Source organism: Pimephales promelas, chromosome 7, assembly GCF_988280905.1.
Source record: "Pimephales promelas chromosome 7, fPimPro1.hap1.1, whole genome shotgun sequence".
NCBI classification, from domain to species: domain Eukaryota; kingdom Metazoa; phylum Chordata; class Actinopteri; order Cypriniformes; family Leuciscidae; genus Pimephales; species Pimephales promelas.
In genome coordinates, this window is record NC_142775.1 from 38,462,365 (window position 1) to 38,477,173 (window position 14,809).

The following is a 14,809-nucleotide window of genomic DNA, read 5'->3' on the forward strand; positions in this document are numbered from 1 at the left end:
ACCTGTGTCTACTACATTAACGCTCATGCATTAAAGTGGAGTGGACGCATTCGTTCCAATGAACTGCCGTAGCCAAGGTGAGGTCTAGTGTATATGTCTATGAGAGATTAAAAGAAAACCGCGGCTTTACTGAGCTCAACGGGTCTGGCCGAGCTGTGACATAAACTAAACGCTATTGGCTATTTAAAAAAAGGGGAGGAGCTGTTGGATATGTCCCGCCCCGTTTTCCTGTTTCAAAGGAAATTACATCCACACATGCTGAGCATTTAACGGCATTAATAAAGGCACTTCAGTGGTCCTTTAACTAAAATAAAAATTAAAAAAATAAAAACTTACTCAAACTACTCAAAAACACTAATAGTATCTCACTATTAGGCCTACTAAATAACACTGCCCCAGACGCTCTAGCGGTATTATTTTAAACTACGAGAGGCTTGTAGTGTAGTATAAATGTGTTAAGCATATGTGAGACAATCATAATCTGTGTTATCAGTGGAGGTATGAAGTGCTGACACATGTTCTCACTTTAGGGGTCTGTTTCTCCAGGAGGGCGGCGATGGAGAGATCCTGTCATGCCCTTTCACCAGCCCGATAACCTCATCACAGAGAGCCGGGGCTCGGGGCCCTCGCGTGGGGCTCTTTCTGGGAAGCAGAGCAGCGGGTGACACGGCACACAAAGGGGAAACACTGAAGGAGGTACAAACTGGAGGGAGATAAAGAGCAAGAAAAAGTTTAGACAAGCTGTGACACCATCTGAGGCTGACAGACAGCCGACAACAGTGAAAATAGGAGTGTGTTGTATGACGGGGTGGCGGCACTATCAGCGCGTGACAGACGGGATGTGTCTGTTCTTTGGCGAATGTACACTGTGGCCTCTTAATTCCCACGGGACACACGCTCTCCTCGCTAAAGATAGAAGCGCTCGCATGGTGAGACACTTATCACCTCTCTAAATGAACGGAGAAAAAAAGAAGAAGCTTTGTGTTGCATGTGCACTAAACAAGCCCTGCACCCATGACAATATACGGCCCTTGTGCTAGGCTACTTGGAAAAATGCCCAAATCTAGCTAATCTAAAACCATTAAATAAAATTTCATCAGTTAATGTTTGAACTGCAGATATTAAACGTTTCCATTCAAACTCTATGCACAAAAAAACACATAAGAAAGTTCCTGTTTAGCCTATTTGTTGTGTTTTTAACTTTAACAGTGTTGCCAAATTGGAAATATTGTAATACCAAATTGGTAATATATATTGGAAGTATCGTACAGAAGCTCAAATGATCGTATTTGGAAGAAAATTATCGAATGTAGCTTTCATGAGGCACACACGCAAGGTCTCTCACTCTCTCTCACCTTCACTTTCTCCTCACAGCTAGATCAATGAGTATTGAGAATGAGGAGTTGACGTCATTGTACAGAGCCCCTCCCCTTTCCGCCATGTTGGTAGGATTCCCACGGCAAAACAGTATTGTTTACGGTAGTAGAGGAGTTTCTCGCAATACCGCACTGTTTTACCATGCCTGGAAGTAACTGCTGCGTTAAAAACTCCTCCAGTAACTCACACAATACATATGGAAAATATAGGAACAATGGAATACAGTTTTTTAGGTTACCGAAATGGACACAGCAGCATCAGGGAGAGTCTCTGACCTGACAGATGCCGGATTGCATGAGGAGTCACGTGCCGATTTGGGCGGGGTCTGAGCCGGTCGGCCATGATGGTTGGAGACGCTATCGGTTACCAGGGGCAACGCTTTTAGAACCCATAGATGCGACTAAACATTCCAGAGCTCTTAAATTTTCGCGCATTTATTATTTTGACAGGACAGAGACGGATCTAAGAATACGAGAAAAAAAAAACATTACTTATGTGTCGCCAACATAAGTAATAATAATAAAATAATAATACTGTTATTAGTGCAAAAGAACACATATCTTGACGCTGCTTCTCCAAATACAGCTGTTTTGCGCTTTGTGTGAGTTTGTTCCTGAAAGGTCCCTTTTCTTTCGTCTTATCTTTTTGCATTGCTTTACTTTCTTCCTTTTTTCTCGTATTCTTAGATCCGTATCTGTCCTGCCAAAATAATAAATGCGCGAAAATAATAAATGCACGAAAATTAAAAAGCTCTGGAATGTTTAGCGTCTCGATAGCGAACGATAGCGTCTCCTACCATCATGGCCGACCGGCTCAGACCCCGCCCAAATCGGTATGTGACTCCTCATTCTCAATAGAAGCACTATGGACGGTTACAATGACCTCCAATTGAAGTGTCACAAAATTCAGAAATTATCGTATATTATGTTTTTTTCTTCTTCATTATTGATCGTACACAGGTCAAAATTGTCGTACAAATACGATAATTATCAGCGCAGTCTCATCCCAAGACGTCATATAACTGACGTTTTGGGACGTCTTTTGACCATACGTCAACATCCGCCTTTTTAGGACCCCCTTAAACGTCGGTAGATGACGTTATTGGATCCTAACCCTAACCCTAAACCTACCCCGTCACCTAACTGACGTTAAAGGTAAAGCGTCAGTTGTATGACGGCCCGCGATCGCCATCTACCGAAGTTTAAGGGGGCCCTAAAAAGGCGGATATTGACTATGGTCAAAAGACGTCCCAAGACATCAGTTATATATGACGACTTGGGATGAGACTGTGTTGTAATTATCGTACGTCTGGCAACACTGCACCCAAAAAACATTCCGTCAATATTTACTCACCCGCATGTCGTTCATCTTCGGAACTCAAATGAAGATCTTTTTAATGTAATCTAAGGGATTTCTGTCCCTCCATGGCAGCTAAGCCACTGACATTTTGACTCTTCAAAATGTTCATAAAGAGATCGTGAATCTAATCCATAGAAATTGAGCGGTTTAGTCCAGATTTCTCAACCGAACTTGCTTGACGCGCCGCGCGAGAACGCACTTCATTGTTTCTCACTCATCAAGCGAACGTGCTTAAATAAAATATTTTTTATTTTTATGTATTATCACCTGTTGTTTTATATATTTTAATGTTTGGTATGTTAAATGCTAAGTGGTGGTCGATAGCTCTCAGACTGTAAAACTAGTTCCTGGTCTTATTGTCACAATTGTTTGATGCTAATCATTTATATCCTTCAGAAATAATTCTAATTCACTGATTTGAAAACAGTTATGCTGCTTTTTATTTTTGAGGAAATTGTTTCTTTTTTTTTCTTCTTTTTTTCAGAATTTGAGACATATTTACATTTTGTTGACTTTGATGCAAATAATTCATTCTTTAATTTGACCAATAAATACACTGAGTGAATTTGATCCATGACTTCCTTACTTCCTTACTCATCACTGAACACTAAATGGGCAAATAAGTCCTCTGAGGTGATTTACAACTGTAATGCTACCAGTGAAAGTTCAAAATAACAGATTTATTTGACATATAGTCCTAAATCTTTTGTAACACTATAAAAGCTTTGATACTGACACTTGAATTTAATGCATCCTTGCTCGATAAAACTTATATTCATACATTGGAAATGGATTGGCTCATGAAAAGTGGGAAATACTGTAAAAAAAAGTGTGGAAATTATGAGGCCTTGGTAAAAAGCAAAGTTGTTTCAGCTACAGATATTTAAATCAAATAAATAAAAGAGTTATTTAAATTGTAATCATATTTTTTTTAAATGTAATGTACATTTTTTACCAAATTAATGCAGTCTTGATGAGCATGATACTTCTTTCAAAAACACTTTGGAACAGTACACTGTAAAAAATTTGGAGTAGGATTTACTTGAAAAAACGTTGCTAAACGATCTCACTCAGAAAATGCTAGTAAATTTACAAAGATTTGCCAAGTAAAAACCTAAACATATTTATCAGTAGCTTTAATTAGAAATCTTTAAGTTAAATTAACTTGGAATGTGGAATTAAGTAAACTTTACAAAAAATAAGTAATTTTAACTCGGCTTGTAAAAGGTTGATTAATACCGATTTCCTTTGCCTTTGTATTACATTTCACTAAAACAATAATCTTGAATTATTAGTCATTTATAGTATGTTCTTTACTTAGATCATCTAAGTAATTTATATATATATATCATGTCAGACTTTAAGCCTTATGTGAATGCAAACACCTCAATACTTGGTAGACAATACACAATGGTGGTAACATTTGATGGATCGTTTTTGTGTTTGAATGTGTCGTTTTAAGCAAAAAATGTACTCGAAATGTCACAAAATGGCAATTTACTAATACTGAAAACAAAAATCAATGATAAAACAGTGTAAATACAGCTGGAAACCAGTGAAAAATGAACCTCATTAATTATTCAAGGTCCAGTGCATGATGGGAACCCCAGTATCAGAAAAGTTGAGTAATTTTTACTTAATTTTATTGAGTTGATATTACACTTTCATTTATACTCGCTTGAAATAAGTACTGATATGGAATTTACTTAGTTTTTTAAATTCTTGCCTGAACTAACTTATTCAAGTAAATTACATTGGGTTTTTTTACTAGAATTTACTTAACCAAAAAATCATTTTTTACACTATAGTGTATTAAAGTAAGAAGCAACTGTCATGCAACAGTAAACTGTGTTCTTACGCAAGCAGAAAAAGAGCCTCAAGAGTGTTGCTTTTATAAAACGACAGCAACAGAGAGCAACATCACATGCTTGTCACATGTGCTAAGATTTATCTGAATGAAAAGCAAAAACGTGACAACACAATCTGCTGTTTTTCTCAATCATCTTTCCTTTCATTTAACTCCAGACTGCTGTGTGAAAACATGACTGGGTGGGAAATGAAGGGATAGAAGAAAGCGATAAACATTGCTATTGAAAAGGCTGATGGCATCGACCCTAATTGTGATGGACAGGAGCGAAGGAGAGCGAGAGAATGAGAGATTGAGGTGAAGGAGAGGGAGAGGCATCAGATGCAGCAGATGAGAGTTGGATTAACTGCTCCTCTCTCCTGCTGCTTGGCAATTGCTTCTCATTCATTCCCACCGATTTAGGGAAATGACCGATCCATGGCAGCCAGTGGCTGGGAAAAACGGAGCAATACAGACTAGTCAAGCTCTCTCACGCAGGAAAAACACTGACTCTATCACTGCAGAGATAACAGCAAAGTCAGCTAGAGTCAAAAACATGAGCAGTGTTCGCCTGCTCGCAATGCTGATATGTTGCTATGGTGGTTGCCAGGACGTTGCTAGGGTACTTTGGGTGTTTCCAGGGCATTGCTAAGAGAATTCCTGGAAGGTTTTTAACATTAATATTATGAATGTAGACAAACCTATAGCTGAATGGAGAAGTTGTGATGGAGTGTTGGGTTGGCTGAGACCACAAGCAGTTTTGTTTTTGCAAGGCTGGGTTAAAAGTGGTCCTTCATCCAGCAAGAAGATGTTACCGACCGTCAGATCATCTGGCTGGAATGAGAGGTAGAGTTGTGTGTCATCAGGATAGCATTTAAGAGTACATTTCATATATTTTTCAATGTCAAAATTAAAATTAATGTATATTTTATATGTTTTTAGATTATAATTTGCATCAAGAAAATTAAAGTATTTTTTTATTGTGACATTGTTATCAAACATAAATATATAAATATATATATATATATATAAATATATATATAAAACATAAATATATATAGCCTATATATATATATATATATATATATATATATATATATATATATATATATATATATTAGATGCAATTAGTTATTTATAATTTATACATATATATATATATATATACTGTATATATATTAGATGCAGTTAGTTGCTATTAATCGATTTGACAGCACTAATATATATATATATATATATATATATATAGATAGATAGATAGATAGATAGATAGAGAGAGAATGTATATACAGCATATATATATATATATATATATATATATATATATATATATACACACATATTAGTGCTGTCTTATCGATTAATCGCAACTAATTGCATTTAACATGTATATATATATATATATATATATATACACACATATACACGCACACAACTTTTATGTTAGATGCAATTAGTTGTGTGATTAATCGATTTGACAGCACTAAAACATATATATATATATATATATATATATAAATATTATGTCTCTCTAAATATATATATATATATATATATATATGCGAGAGTATATACAGTATATATACAGTATATATATATATATATATATATATATAGTATATATATATATAAAGAATTCAGGTGCAAAAGCCTCTAAGTGCTATTTGAAATTTTCTTCTAGAATGATCATTTTTATCAAGCTTGTATATTTAAGTTCAGTGATTTCACTTAAATGACAATGATAATTACCTATTAATTGTTATTTAAGTAAAATTACTGAACTTAAATATACAAGTTTGATAAAAATCATCATTAAAGAAGAAAATTTCAAATGGCATTTGGAGGCTTTTGCATCTGAACTCTTCATATATATATTAGTGCTGTCAAATCGATTAATTGATTAATGATTAATAAACTAATTGCATCTAACATATATATATATATATATATATATACACACACACACACAACTTTTATGTTAGATGTGATTAATTGATTTGACAGCACTAACATATACTGTACATCACATGATTCATATAGATTTTTGAATAAGTGCATCCATTTTTATGTTCCTAAGATTCACGGCAGGATTTGGACATTTAAAGCAAATGCAAAGATTGTGTCGTGCCTCTTCCGAACGGAAGCAAATCAAAAAGACACTGAGAGTCATGCAGACTCTAATAGTAGACGTGTGAGAAGTAACTCTGAGCTGCTGTCGTGTTGGATGACACATTCCAACAGCTGTGAGTCTCACACTGACACCTGCGGTTCCCCGTTCTGCTGTTGAGTCACTCGCGTCAGGGTATACGAATCACACTCGGGTCTGACCCCCCCAATTAAGACCTGAACTCCCCCACAGGAAGTCAAAACAAAAGGTTTGGGTAGAGGGAGTCTAGCCTTCAAAAAAAAATGACATTCTCCCAGCTGCCGCTAAATTGGCACACAGAAATGGGGTTTGTCTGAGGAGGTTACTATAGCAACAGGACACTTTCTGTTTGGATCGGTATCCAGAGCCCAGATCACCTCACGCAATTAAACCCTGAACATCAACACTATCAAAACTCTTTAAACTCCAATGGTTAGGCAGGCTAATGAATTTTAAGGGCCTTTCAAACATCTTGCTTTTAGGATCATTAGCCTTGCTATTTTACGTATACTTTGTAAATGAATGTGGATAGCAATTCCAGTCATTTGGCGAGAAATAATTGCAGTTTGAGATGTTGGATGAGAACAAAACTGAAACTGAATTGTGCTGAATAATGGCCCTGTTGTCTTATCTGAATCCATTTTTTTTCACATTTCGCAACATTGACACTGAACTGAATTGAGCTGAATAGAGTTGCTTTACAGCAGGATTGGATGTGTATGCAGTTTACATCATTGATTAACAACCTGCGCTATTGAAATAAAGGTGACTTGACTTGATGCAAGCAGAGAAGTCTCTATTTGCTCTCTATTCTCAATGTCTCTGAGAAACAAAGGAGATATTATGGAGATTATATTAACAAACCATTTAAAAATCAATCAAAGACACAGAAACACTTCAATCCGACCGGAAATTTTGGGGAAAGAGCAGTCAGACACTTAAAAAGGGTCTGTTGTTGTTATTTGCACTTCAATGCTGTCCATCCCCTTGTTTGCTTTTTCTCAATGGAGCAGATGGGATTTCAGCCCGCACTGAAATACTGGGACAGATGTTTCACTAAGACAAGCTCTTCATTCTGCTTTGTCTTTCTTTCTGTCTCTCTCTTTCTTTTTTTAAGCGCCGTTGAAGCCGCACAGAGCCCATGCTTGGAGATTATCTTGAAATTGTCAGTAGGCCGTATGGATTAATGCAGACACCCACAATGCAGCAGAGAAGCCCATTCAGTAAATGTGCATCATGTTAATAACATAGGCATTACGGGTTGACATAAAATAGGTTTGGTATTACTCATATAGAGTGGGAATATTGTGGAGAGCATTTCAGGACCATGGACAGCGCACTGTATTGCAGCTGCGAAGAGGATTTGAGCTTATGCATTGCTGGAAAAAAATATGTATTCATAATTATGGATACTTTTCAAATGATAAAATGACTTAAAGGAGTTGTTCACTTTTTAAAAAAAAAAAACTTTTGCTGATAATTTCTTCACCCCCATGTCATCCAAGATGTCCATGTCTTTCTTTCTTCAGTCGAAAAGAAATGAAGGTTTTTGATGAAAACATTCCAGGATTTTCTCCATATAATGGACTTCAATGGGGTCCAAACGGTTCAAGGTCCAAAAGACAGTTTCAGTGCAAACTACAAACAGTTCAAAGGGCTTTAAATGATTTTAGATGATGAATAAGGGTCTTATCAAGCAAAACGATCACTCATTTAAAAAAATAAATTACAAAGTTTAAGTTTTATAAGCTCAAATGGTCGCCTTGCTCTGTTCAGTGATGCGTTCGTGACTCTCCTGTTCGAACTCGTTTATCAAAATGAGCGAATCTTTTTTCGTCTCACTTGGTTCATTCAATGAACGAAATGAACGAGTTGACTCGGGAAAAGATTCGTTCATTTTGATGAATGAGTTCAAATAGAGTGCTGAAGTTATGACATCACTCTGTAGGCCAAAACGCGGAAGTGAGTTAGCATTTTAGCGCTACCGGTTCACTCGTTCTAGTAGCTAAATGGGATTTTTGAATGGGTTTTTGCTAAATCGCCTGAAATAAGGTCTGTGGTGAACAAAGCCTCTAAATATTTTCACGTTTTGATCTATGACATAGAACACACAGTTATAACCTGCTTGTGGTTTTTTAAACTTTATTGTGTCTTATTGTGTTTTTTTTTAAATCTTTATACAGGCTTCAAAATGTATACATTTTGGATTAACTTGTAAAGATTATCTTGATAGACAAAACGTGTAAGGGTCACAACTCTTTGTTAAACACAGATCTTATTTTTTTTTGCGATTTTCCAAAAGTCTATGGGGAAAATGCATTGCTTTTCGACCGAGGGAACCCAGGCACCGCTAGCTTCCGAGTTGTCCTACAAAGTGACGTCATCACTTCGGCACTTAGGCGAGCATTTGAGCTTATAAAACTTAAAGTCCCCGTGAACCGGAAGTTGCAAACGATTTTTCTCCAGTGCTGTGACGTATTTCCAAGTGAAACGGAATATTGAACAGAGGGCAGGGTTTTACTCTAGCGCTCCTCCTCTCCATCTCTCGCTCATAGCAAACTAACGGTTTGAGGGGAGTGGTTAAGCGTTTCCCCACCCAAGTTGTGAAACCTACGTCATCAGAAAAAGAAACCGTTCCAGACCGGAAGTAACTTTTCAGATTTTGATTAAAGATTACCAAGGTAAAACATTTTTTAAATATATTTTTACTTGCACGGATTAATTGTTCACCACAAGACTAGTAATATGCGCTAACAAAGTAAATAGGTTCAATTTTGATTTCACGGGGACTTTAAACTTTATTTTTTTTCCACTCGATAAGACGATAAACAATAATTGAATGTTTATGTTCTTTCAACGTTCGAATAATCAAGAAGGGGGGGGGGGGGCGTGTTTAAACATTTTTTTTTTTTTAAATATGACGTTTTGAAGGTTCAGAGAATGTTCTAAGAACGTTCAGAGAAGAACGTTCTTAGAACATATGTTTGTTAGCTGGTTACTTTCTTTTACACTTTAGATGTCACGAGCGCGCCGCAAACTCAACCCTCTTTACGTTTGAACGAGGAAATGAGCGCCGCTGAGGCTGACAGCGAGCTGGGGTGAGTTTAGTTGCAGCCCGGGGCGGTGGAGCTCAGTTAAAGCCCCTAGAGGCGCATCACCACCACCACACACACACACACACAGTCTTCCAGACGCGATCAGCAACACACAGCGATGCTTCTCCATCCCAATCTCAGCAGACTCTTCCTCATAACCGATTCCCGTCGGTGTCGGTTTCGAGGAGGTCAGCCAAGGTTTCCGACACGCATGTGACTACAGCCGCCGTATGTGAGTTCACGCCAGCGAAAGCTCCCTGGAAGTGGAGAGAGATCGGACAAAGAGCGGCCGTTCAGATGCAGCGATAACTTTGAGGAGGTTCGCGTTTATTTTTTTTGGACGAGCAGCTGACGATTGTTATAATCATGCCTGTACGGAGAGGTCATGTCGCTCCTCAGAATACCTTTCTTGGAATAATAATACGGAAATTCGAGGGACAGAGTAAGTATTACAAATCAAACATAGGCTACTTGATTCTTTGTCTCCATATCGTTTAGATGATAAAGGAAGTGCTAGTATTAACATGCACAGACAAATATAGCTAACCTGTGCTATATTTACATACACATAAACCCTTTATAGCCTACTACATTGAAGGAAAGTAGTTTTGTTGAACGCATTCACTATCCAGTTTTGTGCATGCTCGACTTTCCCTTTATATAAGGTTTTAAACACTATTGCAATTAAAAATAATTAATGGGATTACTTAATATATACAATTATATGTGATATCGCATTTGATAGTCTAGCTTTCAGGAGACTTTTTCAGGAGTGTGTTTTTTTCACTTCAGATACATCTGTCAGAGGACTTTGTTAATGTACAAAGCAGCTATACCATTGTAATGCATGAATGACAACATGCCCCGCCTGTGTGTTTAGATGAATTATGCTCTCATATTGAAGATTACACACACACACACGCAGGGGAATCTGGACTGCTCGAGCATATTTAGAGGATTTTTATGGCATAGAGGTTTTTAAGCACTCGTTATATAAGCTGTACAGTTGCTAAATTGATCTCAGGTACAAAATTATGATGCATTTAAACAATAAAACTTTAAAGTTCAATACAATTTAAATTATGTCAAATATTTGTTATTATTAGTTCAAAACATTTAAAATAGAAGTAAAATATTTAAAAAGAAATCATTAATATTAAATCAAATATGAAACTATACAACTTCAATTGTTTGTCAGTTGCTGTAAAAAATAATGCTCTTTAAAATGTTTTTATCGTGTCTCAGTCACTGTTTAGATCAGTGTTTCCCAATCTTGCTTGACTTACACTTGACTTAACGTTAGCTCATGGATTCTATTAAGCATTAACGTAAATATTATAATCTATAAGTCTATTATTATTTACTATTTAAAACAATCAATGTTGTGGATGAACATGTTCACTTGAGCTTGTTTGTCTTTAGTTAGTTTTGACAGTTCATGGGGCAATAATGGAGAAACTTTAGCAGAGAAAGCCGGACGGATGAATTAATTTTACATAAATCCAAATCCAATCCAAATAAAAATAGTCATTTTAAAATCTTTCCAAGTGCTCCCTGGACACACACATATCTTTTGTTGGGAATCACTGGTACAAGTCAGAATTTCATGCAAATTTGGTTATATTTGCATAAGATCTCTTTGCTTAAACTGCAGTGAAAGATCAACTGGATCTCCACTTTTTTTGGTCAGGACAAACATTTTTAGCAGAAGAGATCTGAACAATGTCTCAAACTGTGATACCCAACTCATTCTCGTAACTCAAACGTTTATCCAAGCCTGATTTAATGTGATGTTTGGTTGTTTACAGATAAGAAGTTCATCATAGCCAATGCTCGGGTCCAGAACTGTGCTATTATTTACTGTAATGACGGATTCTGTGAGATGACGGGATTCTCGCGGCCGGACGTCATGCAGAAACCCTGTACGTGTGACTTCCTACATGGGGAGCAAACCAAGAGACATGCGATTGCTCAGGTGGCTCAGGCTCTCCTGGGGTCAGAGGAACGGAAAGTGGAGATTACGTACCATCGCAAGGACGGTGAGTCCAATCCCATGCTTTCCTGTTGCTGGTTTTGCTCTGTGTAAAAAAAAAAGAGAGAGAAAGAGCGACATAAACAGAAAGAATGGCTCTGTTTCGAAATCAAGTATGCTTGGTTCACACTACACACTATTTGTGTCTGTTACGATAGTCACTGTGTCAGATTATGCCATTTTGACTCATAAATACTTGTCATGTTGTGGACTGCATATGCTTTATCTAATCAGCTCCACGAATCTTTCCTCCATTGCATAATTGGAACACCAAAATCAGAGTGATATCGTGTAGTCTGAACCCCGGCATAAGAGGCCGTTCACACAGAATGGGATATTGCATTAAAGGAGTAGTTCACTTTTAAAAAAAAATTTGCTGAAAATGTACTCACCGCCATGTCATCCAAGATTTCCACGTCTTTCTTTCTTCAGTCGAAAAGAAATTAAGGTTTTTGATGAAAACATTCCAGGATTTTTCTCCATATAATGGACTTCAATGGGGTCCAAATGGTTCAAGGTCCAAACGACAGTTTCAGTGCAAACTGCAAACTGTTCAAAGGGCTTTAAACGACACCAGACGATGAATAAGGGTCTTATCAAGAGAAACGATCACTCATTTAAAAAAATAAATTACAAAGTTTAAGTTTTATAAGCACAAATGCTCGCCTTGCTCTGTTCTGTGATGCGCGTTCGTGACTCTCCTGTTCGAACTCTTTCATCAAAATGAAAGAATCTTTTTTACTGTCATTTGGTTCATTTAACGAATGAAATGAACGAATTGACTCGGGAAAAGATTTGTTCATTTTGAACTGGAGAGTCACGAACGTGCATCACAGAACAGCGCAAGGCGACCATTTGAGTTTATAAAACTTAAACTTTGTTGTTTTTTTTTAAATGAGCGACCGTTTCGCTTGATAAGGCCCTTATTCATCGCCTGGAATCGTTTAAAGCCCTTTGAACAGTTTATAGTTTTCACTGAAACTGTCTTTTGGACCTTGAACCGTTTGGACCCCATAGAAGTCCATTATATGGAGAAAAATGCTGGAATGTTTTCATCAAAAACCTTAATTTCTTTTCGACCGAAGAAAGAAAGACAAAGACATCTTCGATGACATGGGGGTGAGTAAATTATCAACAAATGTTTTTTTTTTTTTAAAGTGCAGTATTGAGAGAAATCAATACATTTTTATAAGCAGCAGTTTAATCTGCGACCTGCAATGGATGACACCTTAAAATACTGTCCAGGTTGGCAGTTCACTAGGTTCTGGAACAGAACAAGAAAAGCAAGTAGTGTGTTTCTTTTTTCACACTCCCTATCTTTATCCTTTTGTTTAGTCTTTTATTTTTTCTTTCGCCCATCTCTGCTACAATATGCGCCTCATTTGGTGTGGAGGAAAGCTGATTTCAGCTGAAGTGTGCAGTGAAGCAGACTCACTAATGTGGGCATCCTTACACCCGCCTTGAGCTACTCAGTCAACTTCAGCCCTCAGCCTGTCCAATCCCTTCAAACACACAGGATTAAAGGAAAACACACGCCAGCGCCTGTTGCTAGAGCCCAGATCGGCTCTTACGCTCGCCGTGTTTGAACAGTTTCACAGGAAGATGCTTTACTGATGAGCCTGAGCCCAGGGTGTGAGCTCTCCGTATCCATCGGCAATATGTTCCAATGATTACATTTCATTTTTACTCGATATTCTGACGTAAACTTGCTCCACAACATTATATTATATTCACTAACTATTTGACATTTATGCCCAAGACAAGAAATCTACAGACCAGAATATTATAGAGTGGGCTGGACGGGGTTTTTTTTTGGCCACTTAGCAACCATGCAGAACACCTTAGCAACCTTAAACAAACACTCATTGTGTTTTTATATCAAGACAAAAAAATCATGTGGCTTAAAAGCAGCATATTTTTAGTTGAAGACCCTTTTAATTGCAACAATGCAAGGAAATTAATACTAACATAAGCTGACATGTACCATACACTCTTAGAAGAAATGGTTCTATTTAGAACCAGAAATGGTTCCATCCCCCGCTTCATATATGGAACTCCAAAATGGTTCTATATAGAACCATTTTTTTGGTAAAAGGTTCTATTGGCCAAGTATGGAAGGTTCTATATAGAACCATTTTTTTTGGTAAAAGGTTCTATTGGCCAAGTATGGAACCCCAGGGTTCTATATAGAACCATTTTTTTTGGTAAAAGGTTCTATTGGCCAAGTATGGAACCACAGGGTTCTATATAAAACCCAGAGGAACCCTTTTTTAAGAGTGTATTCCAAATACGTAGCGCTGATAGAACCTTTTAAGGTTCTATATAGAACCTTTTCTTCTAAGAGTGTAGAGGGATACTGGCTGTAAATATACAGTATACGGTTAACTGTCTTCCTAATGTAAGTTTCAGGGTTTTAAACAGATATCAGCACATCTCAGTAATAGTAATGCATTGGTATTCCACTGATAGAGAACTCATGTATGTACTGGGAGAAAGTCAATGGTTGTTAGAGCCCAGATAGAAAGAAAACCTTTAACAATGAACTTTAGATGGGGAATATATATTAACACTATTGTTTAATGACTCTCTCCTTTGCAGTTTCAGCTCAATACTGCACTTTAATAGCACCTGGTGTAGGACATTTCCCCCGTACGTAGATATTAATAAGCAGCGTTTGAGCTAGCATAAAAGTGTGCCTGAAAAGCAGACTGAGCCTCATTAAGGAATCATTAGAGGTTCGGTTAAAGAGTGCTATCAAGCTGAGAGTGAAATTCAACAGCCTGTACACACGGGCTAACAATACATCACGTCAGCGGTGTAACAGAGAGCCACGCAGATCACCTGAGACACAAGCTTTTGCCAGGAACCTATTCATCGAAAGATATGAATTATAAAGAAGGTGTGATTAAATGTGAGATAGATAAAGCACCTCGACGATGACCTGTTACGGAGAA

The 14,809-nt window shown here is 37.2% G+C and overlaps 1 protein-coding gene across 1 annotated transcript in view; it reads left to right on the forward strand.

Moving 5' to 3' along the window:
- Nucleotides 1-9,866: 9,866 nt before the first annotated feature.
- The window catches only part of kcnh7b (potassium channel, voltage gated eag related subfamily H, member 7b), a 117,207-nt gene continuing 112,264 nt past the window's right edge, over nt 9,867-14,809 (forward strand). The window contains exons 1-2 of the mRNA XM_089133442.1: nt 9,867-10,265; nt 11,632-11,862. Coding sequence (XP_088989568.1) covers nt 10,190-10,265; nt 11,632-11,862 — 307 coding nt within the window. The 5' untranslated portion in view covers nt 9,867-10,189. The remainder of the gene's footprint in view (nt 10,266-11,631; nt 11,863-14,809) is intronic.